General features: G+C 40.3%; 1 protein-coding gene across 1 annotated transcript in view; it reads left to right on the top strand.

Annotated features, from left to right (window-relative positions):
• The window catches only part of eys (eyes shut homolog), a 200,799-nt gene that overhangs the window by 29,047 nt on the left and 152,772 nt on the right, over positions 1 to 18,980 (top strand). The window contains exons 8-13 of the mRNA XM_065959486.1: positions 468 to 607; positions 2,957 to 3,120; positions 3,275 to 3,528; positions 5,403 to 5,507; positions 12,058 to 12,180; positions 15,798 to 15,911. Coding sequence (XP_065815558.1) covers positions 468 to 607; positions 2,957 to 3,120; positions 3,275 to 3,528; positions 5,403 to 5,507; positions 12,058 to 12,180; positions 15,798 to 15,911 — 900 coding nt within the window. The remainder of the gene's footprint in view (positions 1 to 467; positions 608 to 2,956; positions 3,121 to 3,274; positions 3,529 to 5,402; positions 5,508 to 12,057; positions 12,181 to 15,797; positions 15,912 to 18,980) is intronic.

Below are 18,980 nucleotides of genomic sequence, written 5' to 3'. Positions count from 1 at the left end.
CTTATTTGCATGTCACATAATTGTCTTTAGATCTCTGTCATTCTGTCAATTTATGTGCGATGTGAAGCTACATGCTAACATTAGCCTGCAAACACAGCAAAGCAAGTCATAGGCAATTGCAGCTCCAGCCAAGGACAATTTTGGTAGCTTCTTGCACTTCATTGTGCTTAATTATGTTGCGTTCTAATTGATAACTCCTTTGTGCGATGGCAACTGGAGGGGGGGAGGGTGTGGAGGTGTGTCACTGGAGGAGAGCGGAGGCTTCAGAATAGCGAAGGTGTCGCCAAACAGCAGTTTGTTTTTGTGTTGGTGCTCAAGGGCGACATCTACTGGATCAAAAAGTTACACATTCCTTCTTTAATAAAGGACTGAGTTAATAATATTCTATTACACATGGACTCTGTATCAAAACAGGACTATTCTTCTTATTGAGTTGCATCAATTACTTCATTATTTTTTTGTTTCAGGTTTTTTGGGAAGGAATTGTGAAGTTGACATCGACGCTTGTGCTCTACCCAACAACACTTGTCCACCAAATACTCAGTGTTTGGATCTCCCATCTGGCCTTGAATTCACCTGCCGTGTACCCTGTCCTCAAAACCTCCAAGTGAGTAGAACCTTTTGAACAGTTTCATTGTTCTCTTCTTCTGCTGTTCTGTACCCACATGTGAATTATTCCTCTTTAGCTTTATGCCTGTTTAAAGAGCTCTCTGTCTTTTGTTTATTTACATCAGAGCTGCTACATTATCACGACAGCAGGGAACCATAATGAGTTTTTTTTATGTCATTTGTGACCTATTTTATTCAGATGAGTTTCCACTTAAAGCCAGCGAGGAAATTGTTTGATCATTTTTGTCTTATGAGAACAGAATACCATTTAGATAGGACCGTGGAGAGAGTCAGAAACCGGGGAGAGAACGAAGTGAGGACTGACATGTGGGAAAGAAGACACAGGTTGGACTCTTAACATCGACCGCCCACTTTAGACTAACCACTAAGAAACAGTCTTTGTTACTCATTAACAAGCTAACATCAAATCCATCAAAAACTTCTAACTGGAATGCAGAACAAGAAAAATAAACTGAAAGTTAATGGAGGCCAAGAGAAGGCCTTCCTCCTTTTGTTCTCAGACTTTCCCATGATAGACTCCATGTTTAGAGCACATTATGAATGCTTTCTGAGTGATTAGTGTCTCTCATTTGCATATAAACTAGGGCCCGACCGTTACAGAATTCTTGCGGCAGATATCAATCTTGGTGAGAAAAAAAATCCAGTACCAATGTATCAGCCGATATCTTTCTAAAATGTATGAAATCTGTAGAGGTGGATCGATAGAAATGTATGCATTTATTGTGTTGATCCCTCAAATGCAGTTATCAAACACTCAAAGATATACAGTGTAACGACGAGAAGATGGACACTCAACTAAAAAGTAACTGTGCATGTACATATGTGCATGACCGCTTGACACAAACAGAGTGTTAAAGCTTGTTGTAATCACTATAGTATACTCTTCTGGGGAAGGTGAACTGCTAGTGTGATACAATGAAAATAGTACATTTTATCGATATTATCGGCTTTCTGATTAATTGGTCGGGCTTTTATAAAAACTCAATTAAACAATCATTGTATACAAAAACAGAAAGCTAAATCTTTAATGGGTTTTAACACCTCCCAAGTTGAAGAGTAGGAATATTCCCATTAACCTATAGTAGCATCCAAGAGATCTGCAAACTCCCATTATGAACTGAATTTTTGAAATGGAGAACTAAAGTGAGAAGGTACCACATATTCATTCAGTATGTTGTTTATAAAACATGTGGTAATCCTTTGTTATACACAGGGATAACAATAAGTCCCACAAGAAAATTGACAGCAAATGCCATGATCCATGAACACAGCAATCAGCTGGTGCTGAAGCTGCAGAGTATGTTGGTTTACCCAGGAAGAAATCTGTATTTAACTCTGACTAATGAGGGAATTTTCTGCTTTCTTCTGATGTTTATTGTTCAATTGGAAATGCTTCTGTGAAAACATTTGAATCAATACTGAGTTGTTGTTAAGTAAGAAGATTGTGAACTGTGGCATGCCTCTAAATACATAAACACTCTGTATGTATGGGGGTTTCTGTTTATTCACATATGCATGTTTGAATATTTGAAGCATATTTTTGGGATATTTTCTTTGATTTTGAACGTGGTGACGCACAAGTATTCATGGTCAAAGAAAAAGAAAAAAGCTTTGGTACTTTCTTTGCACAATATCAGAAAAAAAAAAAAAGAACGCTGGAATTGATCTTATTTTTGCCAGGTTTCCTTGCTTCTGGCATGCACATGAGTGGCACATTTACAGGAATGAAAAGGCCTCCTGCCATTGAAACGGATGAGTGCATGTGAAGATATGCAATGTCTGTATTTTTGAGTCTGCCACGTGAGGAGTGGAGCTTCTTCAGATGACAGATTGAGATGATCACTCACTGTGGAGAAAGGCTGTCTGTTGGCCCCTTTACAGAAATGCCATGATGGCTGCATAATACACCTTCCTAGAAGCCGACTCTTCCTCTTCCCCTTTGTTTACCCTCCTTTAAGTATACACATGTAGCAGCTAGCAGGCACATCTGTTCTGTTATGGAGAACACTTGGGAGGTTTAGCCCCTCAACCACCATTGAGCTTGTCTTGTAAGACATGATTTAGATGCTCCACGTAACACTGCGAGAAGCCAGAATAAAACCATGAATCTGTATTCATGAGTGAGTCAGATGGCTGTGATGAAGCTCAATTTGAGGCTGCCAGGAGCGGGAAATGTCTCCAGGTTTCATTCTCGTTTATTGGTGACATTTTAACCAGCAGAGGCTCTCTCTAATCTAAGATATTAACACACCGAATGAAACAATGCCATGTTTTCACATGAACCATGACGTGTCTACTATCTAACGGTTCTATCTTTTACCAACAGCCATGTGCCAACGGAGGACGCTGCGTGCTGAATAACGCCAGCAAATACACCTGCATATGTGCACCTGGTTGGACCGGTCAGAACTGCCGTATAAATGTCAATGATTGTGTTCAGCATTGGTGTCAAAACGGAGGTTCCTGTGTGGACGAGATTGACGGCTACAGGTGAGCGTTCGCTGGTCGTCTCCAGGCGGTTCATGCAGCAGAATGTCAATGATTGTAAAAGTCGTGACATTTACTGTTTCTCTCCCCTTCAGGCTTGAAAGACTTCTTTCCGACTCTATGCAGTATTAAGACATTCTCTTCATTGTGTCCACAGCTGCCTTTGCCCCAGAGGATACACAGGCGTCTACTGTGAGGAGGACATTGATTATTGTGTTGGTCATCGCTGCTCTGAGCACGGTGTCTGCGTGAACCAGCGGAGTAACTTTGCCTGCCGCTGCACGCTCGGATATGAAGGATCGCTCTGTGAACTGGAAACAAATGAGTGCAACAGCTTCCCCTGCGCGGGCGGCGCCACCTGTGTGGACCTAATCAGTGATTATCGGTGCCACTGTCCCCCGGGGTTTGAGGGTATGAGACCATCTGATGTGAATGTGAGCCTATTTACAGCCATTAGTGCGGCCAGCCACAGGACTCCCAGCTTTCCACTGCAGATTTTTAGTCTACTGTGAGGATTTAAAAACCAAGAATGTGCTGCATTGATAGAGTTACTTGAGCATTAGGATCATTAAACTAATGATAGATCTTTTATATGTAAACTTAAGATGTGAAAGCGGTGAGTCCAAATATATGAGTTACATATGAATTAAGTAATGGTAACAGTTGTACTGTAGAGAAGCAGTAAGACATGATTGAAATCACCCTAAATAGAAAAGTAAAAATGTTTTCCTAACTGTCATATTGTTCCTTAATACAACTGAAAATATGAGTATTAAGTTCTCTTTTTAAATATAACATTTAAAACATTTATTCTTTGAATATGCTTTCAGACACAAGTCGGTTACAATATGACCCCTCGAGATTTTGCTTGTACAGAAGTTCAACCCAAAATAGCTGTGAGATCCCACACTGTCCCACTTGAGACTAAATCTGTTGCAGCTGTCTCAAATTCTTTTCCAAGTGTGAGTGACTTATGCTAACGCCTATCCCGTTAGCACAAAACTGTGGCAGGTGTCGCTCAAAACTGACATTAATGTGACATGTCTCCAACCTGGCTGTTCTGACTGAGGTAGCATTGCAAAAGATCCAACGGTGCACCGCTTGATGGGCAAGATGGGCAATGCTACACACTGACAGTCGAAAAAAACTTGAAATCCAGTCAATTTTTAAAAATGGCATGTTTTGTGTTTGTCCTTTAATAATACTATAGCAAGAGAAGCAAATACTCTTTTGACCAATCAACAAACTTCCGTGTGTTTTGCTGGACCATAAGGGTCAGATCAATAAGCTTGGCACCTCAACAGAAGGGTAGCTAAAAAATAGGATTGCTTATTTTGGTACTATTCCCAGCGTTTGACAGTGGAAAGGCCAATAAATGTGTACTGTACCAACCAAACTGAACTGGACCGCTTGGTGGAACAGGGCATTACCTCTAATATCCATTTAAGATAGTTTGACATCTAAGACATTTGGCATAATGTAGACGGTTACTTTACTTTAAAAGTCTCGGCCATGTGTGATGGAAAGGTCCAAATTGAACAGTGGAGCAGTAACATGTAAGCTGCTAAATTCATTAATACATGCTGGCAGAACAGTCTGTCACATTATCATAGACCGTGTGCTTGTACTGTATATTTAGGCTGGCAGCGACTGTCAGCAGCTACCTTAATTATGTGAGGATCTTACAGTACGTGATTAGGAGAGCACTTTCCAATGTGTTGGGTCATGATGGCAAAAGCACAATTACCTTTGGTGGAGACAGGAGTGCAGGGAGAGGTGTGCAGGAGGTGTGTGGAGAGCAGTGCCCGAGGTTGTCAGGTTGTTAGTTCTCTATGAGTTCTGCAGTTCATAGAGGACTAAGAGGGCTAAAATACCGCCAGAGGCCAGGCCTGGTGGGGCTTTGGATGTGTCAGTACAACATTGAAAATATTCTACATCTACCTCTCGCCCAGAGGATACTAAAACTGAGGTTTGACCCTTTTTGCATGCAACAAGCTGAACACATTATCATTCAATCACAGCTTGAGCCTGTAGGACTAGAGGTAATAAACTCCCTCTGACGTCAATAAATTACTGTTGAGAAAAAAAACAAGTATGGGCTGAATATGTGGTAAATGTTGCCGTGGCTACAATTAATATCCACCTATTACTGCGTCTGCGGCATTAATTTATTTTCCAATCATTTCAACATGTCCACAGTGGCAGCAAGTGTGTTAGTATAAACATATTTTAACCTGTATTCCCTGTGACATAAATGGATAGAGTTTGTTTGTTTCTCCCTGCAGGACGGGCCTGCTCCTTGAATGTAAATGATTGCTGGTCGCAGCCTTGTCTAAATGGAGGCTCGTGTATAGATCTGATAAATGACTACATTTGTCATTGTCCGCTGGGTAAGTACCAAATTCTTGTGTTATATTGAGCATGTTTACAAAAATATCATGCCATTAATTTTCTGTGTACTGTGTACCTTGGGGATGCATGAAAAGGTTTTTTTCTTTTTTTTGTTCGTATGTAGTACACACTTGTCTGTTTACCTTGGTCATTTTTCAATTGTTTGCCAAGATATGCCTCTTAAAATAGCACAATGAAGAATTATAGAGTATCTCGCAATTTGAAATGTTGATTGCATGGAAAAAAAAAAAATCTGTATCGTGAGCAATGGTTAAAAAATCCACATCAGAAGGTGCTGTTTCTTGCTAAGATGCATGTTAGCATCACGTCTCTGTTCAGAGGTTGCCTGAAACCAAATCCTTTTTGGAACGCCTTTGGGAAACTCTGAAGGCTGTGTGTCAGTTTGACAGATTACTATATCAAGGGGCGATCCAGAGTACAAATTAGTTGTTCTCTACCCAGCGATTCCCACAAGTCTGGCACGTATGATGCCGTAAAATTCTGCACAAATTTTTTTGTTTTAACTTCTGTGTATGACACACAGCAAACGTTTGCTTAGTGTACAAAGGGCAGACTGACTGGGGAAGCTGCATCAGTCAAGATCCCTTGGGCACCAGCTTGCTGTCTCACTGCCCAAGTCACACATGCATTTGGGCCGGTGTTCAGTGGGACCAGTGTACCCCAACGTTGGCACAAATAAAACCTCTGGAGCCTTTCCCCCCCATAAATAAACTTTATTCACCATAGGCTGGATGTGCTAAAAACCACAGCAAGGTAATTTATAATGTCTAACACAGGGTTTAAGGGTGTTTGTGCCCAGCACAGATGTGTTGTCCTTTAGTCTGAGTTTGAGAGAATACAGCTATCTGCTATCCAGGATACAGCTAAGTCTAAATCAGCTGCTCAGTGACTGTATTAAGCTGATGCTTGTGCAAGGTACGCTAGCATACTTGTGCTAGCATAAACGCAACACACTAACTAACTGGTTTGATTAGCATTAACTAGCGAATGCTCACATTAGCCAAACTAAGCTATTACTGTAGTGACACAGTTAAAAGTGCTGTGTTTTTGTCAGGACAATGTTTTACAACCCTGTCAGTCAAAAGGACAGCAAGAAGGTCTTCTGCAACCTCTGTTCTTAGTTTCTAATTCTTATTTATCAGCAATATGTAACTCTGACACCTAGCGTTTAAAATGGGTACTTGGTTCCTGTTCACACAGGTTGTCATGTCGTGGACACTGAAGCTTCAGTGTTTGACCAGCTCTGCATCAGTCTTGAAACCTTTCTACGTTCTAACCTCTATCCATTTTTCAAAAGAATCTCAAATATTTATCCTAGTTTTACCAGGATTCAGCTCGTGGAGCGTATTAGATAATGCTGAGGCTCTTTAGGTCGGGTTTAATTTTGAATCTGAACCAGTTCAATGGTCGCTTCCATCGCTGCAACACCTGTTGGTTTGACATTTGTCTGGCAGACTGAGGGTTGTCCAAAATGGATGTGTGGGGGTGCCTTAAAAACTGCCTACCTTCTCTGGTCAAAACAAAAACAAACCGTTCCGGACCGAAATCTAAACTTACTGTAAGAGGGGGACATACTGGCTGCTGTATTGTTGTCATAGAAGCCAGCGCTTCAACAGAGCATGTTTCCTTAATGTCTTATGATATAGTGAGTTAATTTTATCATTTAATTCAGTAGATATAGTAATAATAATAATGCATTTTATTTATTAAGTAAAAACAAGAACACAATCAACTACTTAAAAACAAAAACAGCAAGAGTAAGAAGGGCATGGTCAGACACAGTAGGCTAATCTAAAAGCTGTGTTTTGAACTGTGATTTGAAGGTGGGGAGAGAGTTAATGTCATGGATGGTATGTGGGAGAAAGTTCCAGAGACGAGGGGCTGCACGGCTAAAGGCTTGCGACCCCATTGATGATAGGTGGGCAGGAGGTGTGGTGAGGAGCATGGAGGAGGCAGAACGGAGGGTCAGGGAGGGTGTGTATGTGTGAAGGAGATCAGAAAGGTGTGAAGGTGTAAGGTCATGGAGAGCCTTGAAAGTGAGAAGGAGAATCTTATAGTCAATGTGGTATTCGACAGGGAGCCAGTGGAGTGTTTAAAGGACAGGATATCTTACATGTTGGTCCTTTAATTAGGGTACACCATGTTTTATACAAATCTATAGGTCTGGAACTTTAGAACACATGTTCCTCAAAGGATCCACATTCAGCCCGTAATAGAAGGTGGTGTTACAGTCCTCAATGTGCGGTTGATTTTACAATGCCCTCTGGTAATGAAATGCCTAATCACTGCTTGATTGCCCGAGTCAGAGTGCCATAGTCCGCCCACTTGGCATTACAAGTCCAATGTCACATTCCATTGCAAACAACCACATCACACAGGACGGGATTTACAAACTAATATTTGAAAGAGAACATTCACAGAACAAAGGTGTAAAGGACGCACACAATGCACTCTGGCACAGAGAATTGATCTGTTTTTGGAAATCATTTCTTTAACCTTTAAGTCCTTTCTTTGCTTTGATTTTTCACATGATTGCGTATAAGTTGTTGTGTGTTGTGAAGTATAATAAAAAGGTAGAAATTGTTATTAAAAAAAACAAAGACACCTAAGCCCCGTGGTCATGTGTAGGATGGTCAACGATGTCCGTTTAAAAAGGGCTTGAAAGTCAAAGAGTGGCCAAGGCCTGGCTATGGGTTCATTGTTTGCTAAACATAGTCTTTTAAATGACGTCATATAAAAACCATAAAAGCTAAAAAATAACTCACAAAACCTAAATAAACGTAAGTTAATACAATTTCTAAAGCACTTGAAGTAACTCCAAGAAATGACATCTCAAGAAGCAAAACAACAATGTAGGCTCTGTATTTCTTTGAAGATGAAAACAAGAAAATATTAAAAAAATACAATGTACAAAGTTGGAGTATTAAAGGTCACATATGATGCAAAATACACTTTCCCATGGTTTTTTTTCCACTAATATGTGGCCCTAACCAATCTACAAACCCCCCAATGATGAGAAAAGTCCATCCTCTCCATCTTTTCCCTGCTCCACTTTTCAAAAAATGTGTGCTCAAACAGGCAATTTTGCCCTCATGACATCACAAAGGGCAGTAACCCCTCCCCCAGGTGGGTGACACTCCCACAGCTAGGTGTTTTATCTGCTCTGTGAGTCTTTCTTCTCACTGTAAACAATCGGGAATGGAGCGAGAAAGCCCGAGACATCCAAGCCCTTCTAGAGAGGAGCGTGATCAAACACAGCTCATTTACATATTTAAAGATACAGACACAGAAACAGCCTGTTCTGAGCAGGGCTGAAATAGAGGGGTTTATAGACATGATCAAATACAGGATCAGAGTGGATTTAGAACAAGAAACTTCACAGACATGTTTTGGGGCGCTCTGAGACTTTTTTTTAACTGGATGAAAAGGAGGAGAATATGTGACCTTTAAGAACAAAACCTAATAACCTCGGTAGGTACAGATTCTAATCATTGTAATTCCAATGTATGCACTCTCTGACTCGTTTCTTTAGAAGAGTTCAAAGGTTAGAATACTTAACAAAGGAAGATCTGGATTCAGTAACATAATTAACAGAGGGTATTTAACTCCAATATTTGTAAGTCTACTTTTTAACTGAGTTTTTTTTTAAATTTTGATGTACTGAGACAATACTCCCCCTGTGGAGTCGGCATTGAGCTTTTTAGCCCTCTGTCTGTGCAGCTCCCTCTGCTAAACAGCCCTCTGCTTTACTGCACACTAAATCATCACAAATGCAGGTGAAGTCATTAAAACACTGACTGCCTGGAAACATGTGCAGCACCTGTTACTTGCTGTGTTTTTATGACATAATGGGTGCCGTAAATACATCTCTGTAGATAATCTGCCCTTATTATGTTTCTGCATTTTGCTCTAATTTGATTTGGGCAAAAAACAGAACACCGATGTGTCGGTAAAACTTCCATTATGGTTTTGATTTAATCGACAGATTTATAGACAGATTAATTTGATTACTTTATCTTTTCAGTAATTCAGTGAGATGAATGGTGCATCAGGTTTGCTTGCTTCTCCCTACAAAAACACCAAAAGGGTCAGAAAGACTATCACTATTTTGAAAGGTTCTGTGTTTGGACCAAGTTGTACCAACATTCTCCGTTTATGACATAAAATGTTATGGACCTTGCAGTTGAGGCATAAGAAACACAGGTTACAAGTTCAAAAACCAGGCTTCTTTATTCAAAAACTGTGCTTACAAAAGCAAAATAGCAAAATATGTAAGTGGAGGACTTGATGAAAGGAAAAATATTATTAATTTACTGAAAAAAGAGTGCTAACTGAACAGGATATGAACTCTATTAACACACATAACACAATGAGAAGTGAGGGATATATTTAAGCCAGCTGACCAAAACAACAATATCACACAGGGGAGGACTTAGCCATACGGTCAGAACACTTGGTATGGTCCTCTCCCAGAAAGCCAGACACTGTCCTCAGCCTCATCTTTTGTTTAAACCAGGAAGGAGAGCAAATCAGCCATGTAACTCAAAAGTGAAGAGAAATAAATTAAAAGAACTTCACCTGATCGACAAATGATGACAAAATAAATGAATTGCACTTACTCAAAAGTTCTAATATAGCAGTAACCTCCAGTGTTAAAAATGGAGCTGATGCGGAAGTGCAAAATCCTGCTAGTTAGTACGCAGTAAATACTATTCGAGTGTGTGGTAGGCAGTACATTTGTATGGGTTTCGGATACAATCTCTTTCCTTGACCCATCAATAATCTTCTCAATATTGTATTAACTCTGCTTCAAACGGTTAAACCAACAAGGAAGGCCCAACATACAGTATAACCTCTCACAGGAGGTAATGAGCTTACAAGCTACATCCAGGTTTCGTAATTGTTCAAAACCATTAATCCCATTTTATTTATTAAACTTAATTCAGGGATTTAGATCCAAGAACATGATTTTCAGTTCAGTGAAGCGACCAGAACATTGATAATGAGAGATATGATTAAATATGCTGATGAACAGCAGTAATCCAGGCCAACGGGTAGTAGTTATGACCCATGAGTGTTATCATCAACCACTGTACATGAGAATAGATTGGACTCTCTTTACTGCATTCAACAATACATCACAGCATGTTTTGTTGACTTTGAACTTTGAGATTTCTATTTTTAATTTTTTTTTGTACTTTCTGCCCTTCTCTCTGCAGCACAGTTTGGCTGAGCCACTCGTAGCTGTCAGATAGAAAAGGAGGTCCCTTCTGGAGCGTGTGACACTGTAAATGTGACATTCCTTCATGCAACATTAACCTCCGAGTGAATTGCATGCACAATTGGTTATTAAACACTTCTGAAACACTCTGTTGGAGGCGATAGCCCACCATTAACTAGTCGGTGCAATACATAATATGATGAGAAAAAGGGTAGTTGGAAGGTCATCAAATATCTAGATAGATGTGTTGATGTAAAGTACGCTGCTCTGGAGACGAGCCACAATATAAAGAAAGTGATAAGCTACTTTCAACAGGAAAAACACATTCCAATATGACTATACGTCTTGCTAAAGGGGATTTACATTCCTACGATTCCACCCATTCTCCCAAGAGTGAGACTTGCTTTGCAGCACACAGATGTAAACAGCTGTACATGAAAGAAGATGTGGGAAGATGCACTGGGTTTTAAGAGGTTTTAAGTCAGAGAAATGAAATTAGGAATATTTAGCTTTTAAAAACTCAAAAGTTCCATGACGCAGGGCGCTAGATAACCTAAAGGTTATGTTGCACGCCCCATGTTCAGAGGCAACAGTCCTCATCGCAGCAGCCTTCGATTTGAATCTGACCCCTGCCCTTTGCTTCATGTCATCCCCCTTCTCTCTCCTCCCAACATTTCCTGTCTTCAGTTTGTTTACATCACATGTAGCGTGAGTTGTTTTGGTTTCATGCTGATGCTCAAGGGCGACATCTGCTGGATCAAAAAATCGCATATAAAGCCTTTAAGTAAAATTTCAAGCCTTTGTAGATAAAATAATTTAAACAAAAATACCATATTTTTTTTAACCTAAATTTCCCAATGTTCACTTTGTGATGTCATTGAAATAAACACAATAATCCATCTCATGATTCTCTCTTCAAGTCATCCTCAATTGTTCCAACAGTAATGACATTTACCTCACCATCTGTCTGAGCTTTATTTACAACAATAGATATTGACAGGGGTATCTATCAGTGACATGCAGACGTGCATTTGGTGGGGCAGATAAATGTGATATAGATCAGTTTGCTGGGGTGGGTCTCTGTCAATGATTCACTCAATTAGCATACTGCATAGCAGGTAGATTGGAAGGGGAAGGATCAATACCTCCATTAATCTGTGAAAGAAAAGGTCTTCTAACCTTATAAAATGCAAAGCCACACATATTTTTACATATGTGCGTCACATAACGTGTGTTATTTTGCTGCTTTTTATTCAGGTCTGTCAGGTTTTCTTTTCTAGAGTTGTTCATTTACATTTTCATTGCAGGGTTCAAGGGGAAAGATTGCTCCGTGGACATTGACCTTTGTTCGTTTGGATTGTGCAGCGAACATACGTTAATATGCTCTGAGACCAAGGATGGACAGAACGTCTCTTGCATTTGTAAAAGTGGTGAGTATTACCTGAAACATGTGTTATGGTATTCATGCAGCTTTATTTAAAACTGTCCTAGTTTGGGAAAAAGAAATATCTATCTACACGTGTTAAATTATTACATGGCAGGACAGTAGACTGTATATAAAGATGGACAATGTGCCACAACTTCATCCTGTACAAATATGAAGCCAAAACTACCCAGTGACGGGTGCTGTCATATTGCACATTTGGAGCCTCGAGTCTGCGCAGTAAGGATTGGCTGATTAATTGATTGACAGGAGTTTATTAGTAGTAAACAGTCGAACATATTTCTTGAATCAAAGATGTACCATATATAAATATATATGCCTGTCTTCAGCTGTTTTATCTAATTTAGGAAAACGTGTAAAAAATAAATTCTAAAAGTTATCGTGCTTAAAGGCTTTATGTGCGATTTTTTGATCCAGCAGATGTCGCCCTTGAGCACCAGCATGAAACCAAAACAACTCGCGCTGCACTGTTGTGTTAGCATGCTAATGCTAGCGATCTTTATTATGCTGGTATCTTCACACTGCATGTAAATTTACCTGAAATGAGCGTGATCTAGAAACACAGTTAAGCAGTGAGTACAGTATGTTATTCTTCTTTTCTCTAGTCCCTCAATTAAACAACTTTTATACACGAGGGGAGGAGTCAGCCGGCCGTCCTGGCGATGTAAACAAACTGAAGATAGGACTCTGAAAACTCTGAAAACATCACAGACAGTGGGACTCGGGTGTTACACCCATTGTAGACAGTCATGACTCACAGAGTTATTTTCAGAGGATAAACTTGATTTCAATTACATTGAAGTGTGAAAAATCGCAGATAAAGCCTTTAACAACAACAAAAATATAACCAAAATAAAAAAAGAATAATGTAACACCTTTTTAACTGAAAATGAAGTAAATGCAATCAATGTTATAGCACAATAAAAAAAAGATCTAAAATTAGCCTGAAGGGGCTTGAACATCTCTCCAGCTTTTTAATTCCTTCTAACCACAGACCCTTGGATAGAGGTTGTTGTACGCATAATCTCACGCTACTGCTCATTTACACAGATTAACTTGACAGTTCCTGCAAAAACACTATTTTGTTTGCGTGTCAGTCCCGTCCCCCTGATTCCCCTCCATGAGGATGACAGTGTTATCACAGCAGCAGTTGCCAGCAGTGACAGGGATAACACAGCTGTAAGTAGAAAAGGCTTGACCTGCTAGATACTGTGAGCTCTGCCAGGGGTAAGCAGGCTTCAGAGTTCTGCAAAGGGAAGGATATATGTGCAGTAAGTGACAGAGTGCCGGCGGTGTAGTGCTATGTGTGTACATGCACAGGAAGTCATGCAGCTTATTCCTCGGTAAGGTTACGGCACTTGAAATAAAAATATTTTCCCTGCCAAGCCAATCATAATTCAGTCGACACGACTCCACACCAGCCCCTTGCTATCTCTTTCCAAATGAATGGCTATTACACAGAAGTTCATGTAACCCAATCAATAACCGTAACTCCATTACTGCTGTTGCACTTATGCTCGGCAGATGTCAGAGTGAAGGATTGTGAGTGATTTCCTATGTAAATGAAAGCAACCTGCGGCGAGCTGCTCTCTCAGATCACTTCTCAAGGGCAAACTGCGAGGTTGCTGTCTTGTCTCGGTGCTTCAGGTCGGCAGCCTTGGCGTGCACATTATCTAATGCTTGCCAACCTAATATGATGCAAAACTTGTTACTCACACTCTCCCTCAGCTCCACTGTATATCGTTTTGCCCGTCTTTTTGACCTGGTATTTAGTACTCGCACTAAATCACATCAGTGAAGTCAAGAGTGTCGCCGGACTCAAAATGGTGGGCGGTGCATTTGTGATTTTGCTTGTTGCATATATATCAAGTACAGAATTATGGAATATGCGTTCATTTGTTTTTGGCACTAAAAACACCAAGATTAATTCCTTTTTATGTGCACAACTAAAACACTCTTCAGCACTTTTTGCACATTTTCGCGCTTCTAAATTCCTGGAAGACTTCAGGCAGGCTGCTCCTGAAATCCTCCTGACATGCCTGTCACTCATGCACCTTACAGAGGCAGGTCACGATGTATAAAATATGACACAGATGAAGCCTTCATATCAATACTACATGTAGTTCAACATATTCACAGTCGGAGTGGAGATGAACATGCTGGAGAACAGGAAAACAATAACGAAGCAGTTTTATTACGTGCACAGAGATCTCACCAGTCGGATGCTGGTCACAGGAACAAAATGTAATCGCAATCTCCCGCTTGCTGGCTGGTCATTTTCCCAGTTGATATTTCTTGCTGCGTTGACACATCAGCTACCCCAACTTCATGCAGAAGATTTACTTGGACCGGGCACAGAAATGTCCAGTTGAAGTCGAAGTGAAACATTCTGCTGCTTTTGCTCACTTATACAGCTCAAGCCGAATGTTTCAGGACATTTTCAGGAGTTTAATTTCTGCATTTATGAACAGGCCTTAATTACTGGCCTATAATTGTAACCTCAAAACGATGTTTGACAGCAGAATATTTTGGTTTTACATAAATTAAAGTGCTATTGAAGTATCTGAGCTCTCAAAAGTGAGTCATCAAAAAAAAGCTTCACTTGGCAAGTGTTTTGTCATGAAGAAGCAATTTGCACTGCAGTCGTAGTTTTTTGCCTGGTTGTTGTTCTCATTTTTGTACAGCTGCTGTATTAGTCCTGTAAAAAAAAAAGTGCCTATTCTGACTTTTCTCTCTATTTTTTTTATTTTTGAATTGTGTATACTTTATTTATCCCTGAGGGGAAGTCTGGTCTTTACACTCTGTTATTGAGAGACATGCTTCTCACACACATAGACCAGAAATACACACACATGAACACACAGGACCAGTGGACATGCATTAATGGAGAGATGTCAGAGTGGGGCTGCAACACTCTGCTACACACAGGGAGGGCACCAGAGCGGTTGGGGGTTTGGTGCCTACTTGGGGAAGTGCCCTGGCGCCTCTTCAGCTCCCAACCCAAGTCCCCACGGACTGAGCTACTGCCACCCCAAAAAAAAACATCCTCTTTTTTTCCACTATTTGTAACTGTGAAGAGAATCTCAGGACCAATAAGCCCTGACTAGTACTTGGCTGACTCTTTGGTAGATAAGTGTGTGGTTAATACATGAACAGCCTTTGCAGCAGCAGCAATGATTTACCTTAAACACTGACATGTTTCTCCTTATTGGCCTGTGTGCATGTAGGTGTGTGTGTGTAGGTGTGTGAGGGCTTTTACACATGTGCACTGATGCATGTTATTTGTTTCATGTGGTTCTCTTTTTTGTATAGATTGTCTTTGATCTTAAAAATCACTGCATTGGGCTTGTTTAATGTAATAAATCAGGAGGCCAATGACTGGCTCTTATTAAACATGATTAAATGATCCAGTGAACTGAGTCTGCATGTGCCCGGCAAGCTCTTTAAATCAATACAAGCTTTGAAAAGCAGCGTTTGTTTGTGAAAACAAAGTCATGCTGATCCTAATTGGCTGAGGAATGAAACCAAGCAAAAGAATCCCAATAACTTCTTCAATCTCTTTTTTCTTTCGTTTTTTTTTTTTTTTTTTTAAATATGCTGCAGGGTTTTCAGGGTCGTTTTGTGAAGTAAATCTCAACGAGTGCAAGTCCAAGCCATGCCAGAACGGTGGGATCTGTGTGGACGGGATTGACCAGTATCAGTGCTTTTGCTCGGAGGGTAAGTTGCAAAGCAATTAAATCTCCCAATAGTCGAGTTGATACGATTATGTGGCTAATTCAGACCTTTGTGCACAACCAACCACTCTCTCTGAGCCCTGGAGTTGTGGATTAAAAGAAAAACCGTTCGGATCAAATGAAACACAAACACATTCTCTCTCAAAATGTAATGTCGGCTACAGTTTTCTCACTCTCATGGATAAGTGTACACAGAGATTTTCAGAGTTTAGAGTTATTTCAGCTCAACAAGGCATCACTCTGAAAGTGTCTGCAAAACACAAAGTGTTTTTCTTTTCAAATCACCTCCAGATTTAACTTTAAATAACCAGTTATAGGATTACAAACTGAACAATCTCTATCTGCAATTTTAACATTCAGTTGGTTTATTAATGACTCAGCTCAAATAACACACATTAGTTACTGATTAGTAGGGCACAACTGATATGGGATTTTTGGGGCCGATAGCGTTATCGATTTTAGGGGGGGGGGAGTCTGATTTATTGGCCGATGTCTTTCTTAGATATATGTTCGATCTGTAGAGATAGATAGATGTACACATTTATTGAGTTAATTCCTCAAATGCAGATCAATAATTAGTAGAAAAGATATATAATGAAGACAAGATGGTCACCCAACTGAAAAGTAACTGCATGTATATGAATCACCGCTTGACACTCTGCCGAGTGATAATGCGCGTTGTAATCCATCCATACAGCACACTCTGCTGGTGACAGAGAACTGCTAGTGTAAAACCATGAAACTCAAGTGAAATGCTATTTGACTGGTGAATATATCGAGTAATATCGGAGCATATCTGCGATGAAAATTAGCCGATACCGATAATCACTGGATAAGCTAATATCGGCCGATATCATCGGCTGGCAGATTAATCGGTCGGGCTCTACTCATTAGTTAAAGCTATTACTTTAGCTCACTACTTCATGACACAGGTGGAGGAGACTAGGCATGTGGTGGATCAGAACCTGTTGAAGGAGTATTCTCGGATGGAGGTGGTGACTCAGGATCTGTTGGACATCAATCAGGAGCTGCTTGGTCTGTCCTTCCCACAATTAGCTGTGAAGCCTTTAGCATCAGACAATCTCACCCTTTCCTCTGGCAGCTCTCATTGCAGGCAGGTACATCTTTCCTTCTGTGACGCACTGCATCTGGGACGTAATCATTTAGCTAGATGTTTGCTACCTTCAAGGTATTTTGAACTCTCTAGTACTGCTTTCTCATCCATACACCTCAGAAAGTTTGACCACTATGGGTCTGCGTCCGGTGGAGTTTTCATTTTAAGGTCTCCCTGTTTTGTGTGACTTTGAATTCTGTTCCATCTGAAAGTCCCGGCTAAAGCAGTACGTCTTGCACATTAAATTAAGGATACTTTCTTTGGAGTTAATCCTTAAACAGAGCAATGACGACTACCTTCATGCAGCTGAGGATTGTACAAGGATTCAACATTTCTTGTGCAACTGATAGAGATTTGGATGCTAACCTTCTTTTGTCGCCCAAACCATGTCGACCACAACAAGGTTAGCTTAAAGCATTTGTACAGCATTGTACCATAATGTGTTGAGGGTCAACTGCATTTAGTCCAAGCAAACACACCAGGTGATTGTGTTGATTGCCCACTGATTAGTTTCTGCTCTTTGGGCTTAAGACAGCCCGTCTAAAGCCCAAAGAGCAGAAACTAATCAGTGGGCTCATTGTTGGAGTGTTGTCTTAGATCGAAACATACGTCCGTATAAAGGTGTTTCAAGCACATGATGGGGATTGCTACCTTTATTCATAATGATTTTAATTACACATATGCTCATGTTTCCTGGGTTTAAGGTCACATTTCCCATAATTTGACATATACTATATTTTGTATTTTCAGAGTTTAGATTTGTATTTCCTCTTTTAGTAGTTCTCATTTCCTTGTTTAGTTACTCGTGTTTTTATTTTGGTATTTCTTCTCCCACTGTTCTAGGTTCTAGTGTTTATCTACATTGAGTTCTCTGTGTGTCTTCAGTGTTTCATGATTAAGTTTGTAGTTGTCCTCAGTGTCTCTTGTCCTGCCTCTGTGTGTTTCCCTCCAGTGTGATTGCCCTGATTGTCCTCACCCGTTTCTTGTTGGTCTCACCTGTGTCTGATTACCCCATGTCTATTTAGTCTCTGTGTTTCTTCCCTTCTGTGTCAGATCACTGTTTGTATGTCAGTTATCAGTGTCAGTCGATGTCTGCTTTCCTCGTGGCTAGTTTTCTCCTTTAGTAAGTTGTGTGCTTACCTTTGGCCGTTTTGTTTAAATAAATATTTTTTGTTAGATCTGCATCTGGGTCCTCCTCTTCGTTTTTTCTACAATCGTTCGTTTTCTGCTCACATAAAGTCATTCCATCAGGATTAATCATTGCATCTCTAGAATAAGCAGGAATTAATCTCAGCCATTTCTCCGATCATTTCTTGGTCCAGTTGACATCTTACCTGCGAGACATACCTCTGACTGAACCTTGATAGCCGGTGAAGGCTGTTATGCATTTTTAATGAAGTCGGGATAATTGTGAAATTTTATGACATGGAGAGAGGTGGAAATTGGTTCCATGGTCAGTTTGAGAAATGATGAGAATTTGACCTGCACCGATGGTGCTGATAGCCGAGCATTAGTTATGGGCCTCCTGTAGCTGCAGTGTGTGACAGTGCTAATGATAGTCATTTTGTAGCGTGACCATGCAGTGGCATATATATTTATGGTGGACTAAAATGTCAGAAATTGGCAGCACTCACTTTTACCTCATGACTTTAACCTTTTCCTTTTTTAAAAACATCAAATGTGCTGATATAACTCGCCGTCCAAAAAAATGTTAAGTCGGTCGACACACAGTAACACAAAATGTAATTTATTTCCTGAAACAGACAGTGTTGCCGGCTGCTCTCCGTATTATGTACTCTCCGACTTGTGATGAGCTTGCAGTGAAAAGTCGTGTAAAATTTCACGACAGCAGTAAATCGCTTCGGGGTGCGATTTGATTCTAATTAGTATCTTTTCAAGGCTGCTGTTTACTGACATCCACACACCATCTCTGATGAG

This window comes from Labrus bergylta, chromosome 10 (genome assembly GCF_963930695.1).
Source record: "Labrus bergylta chromosome 10, fLabBer1.1, whole genome shotgun sequence".
Taxonomy (NCBI): Eukaryota; Metazoa; Chordata; class Actinopteri; order Labriformes; family Labridae; genus Labrus; species Labrus bergylta.
This window is presented reverse-complemented; position numbering and strand designations above follow the sequence as displayed.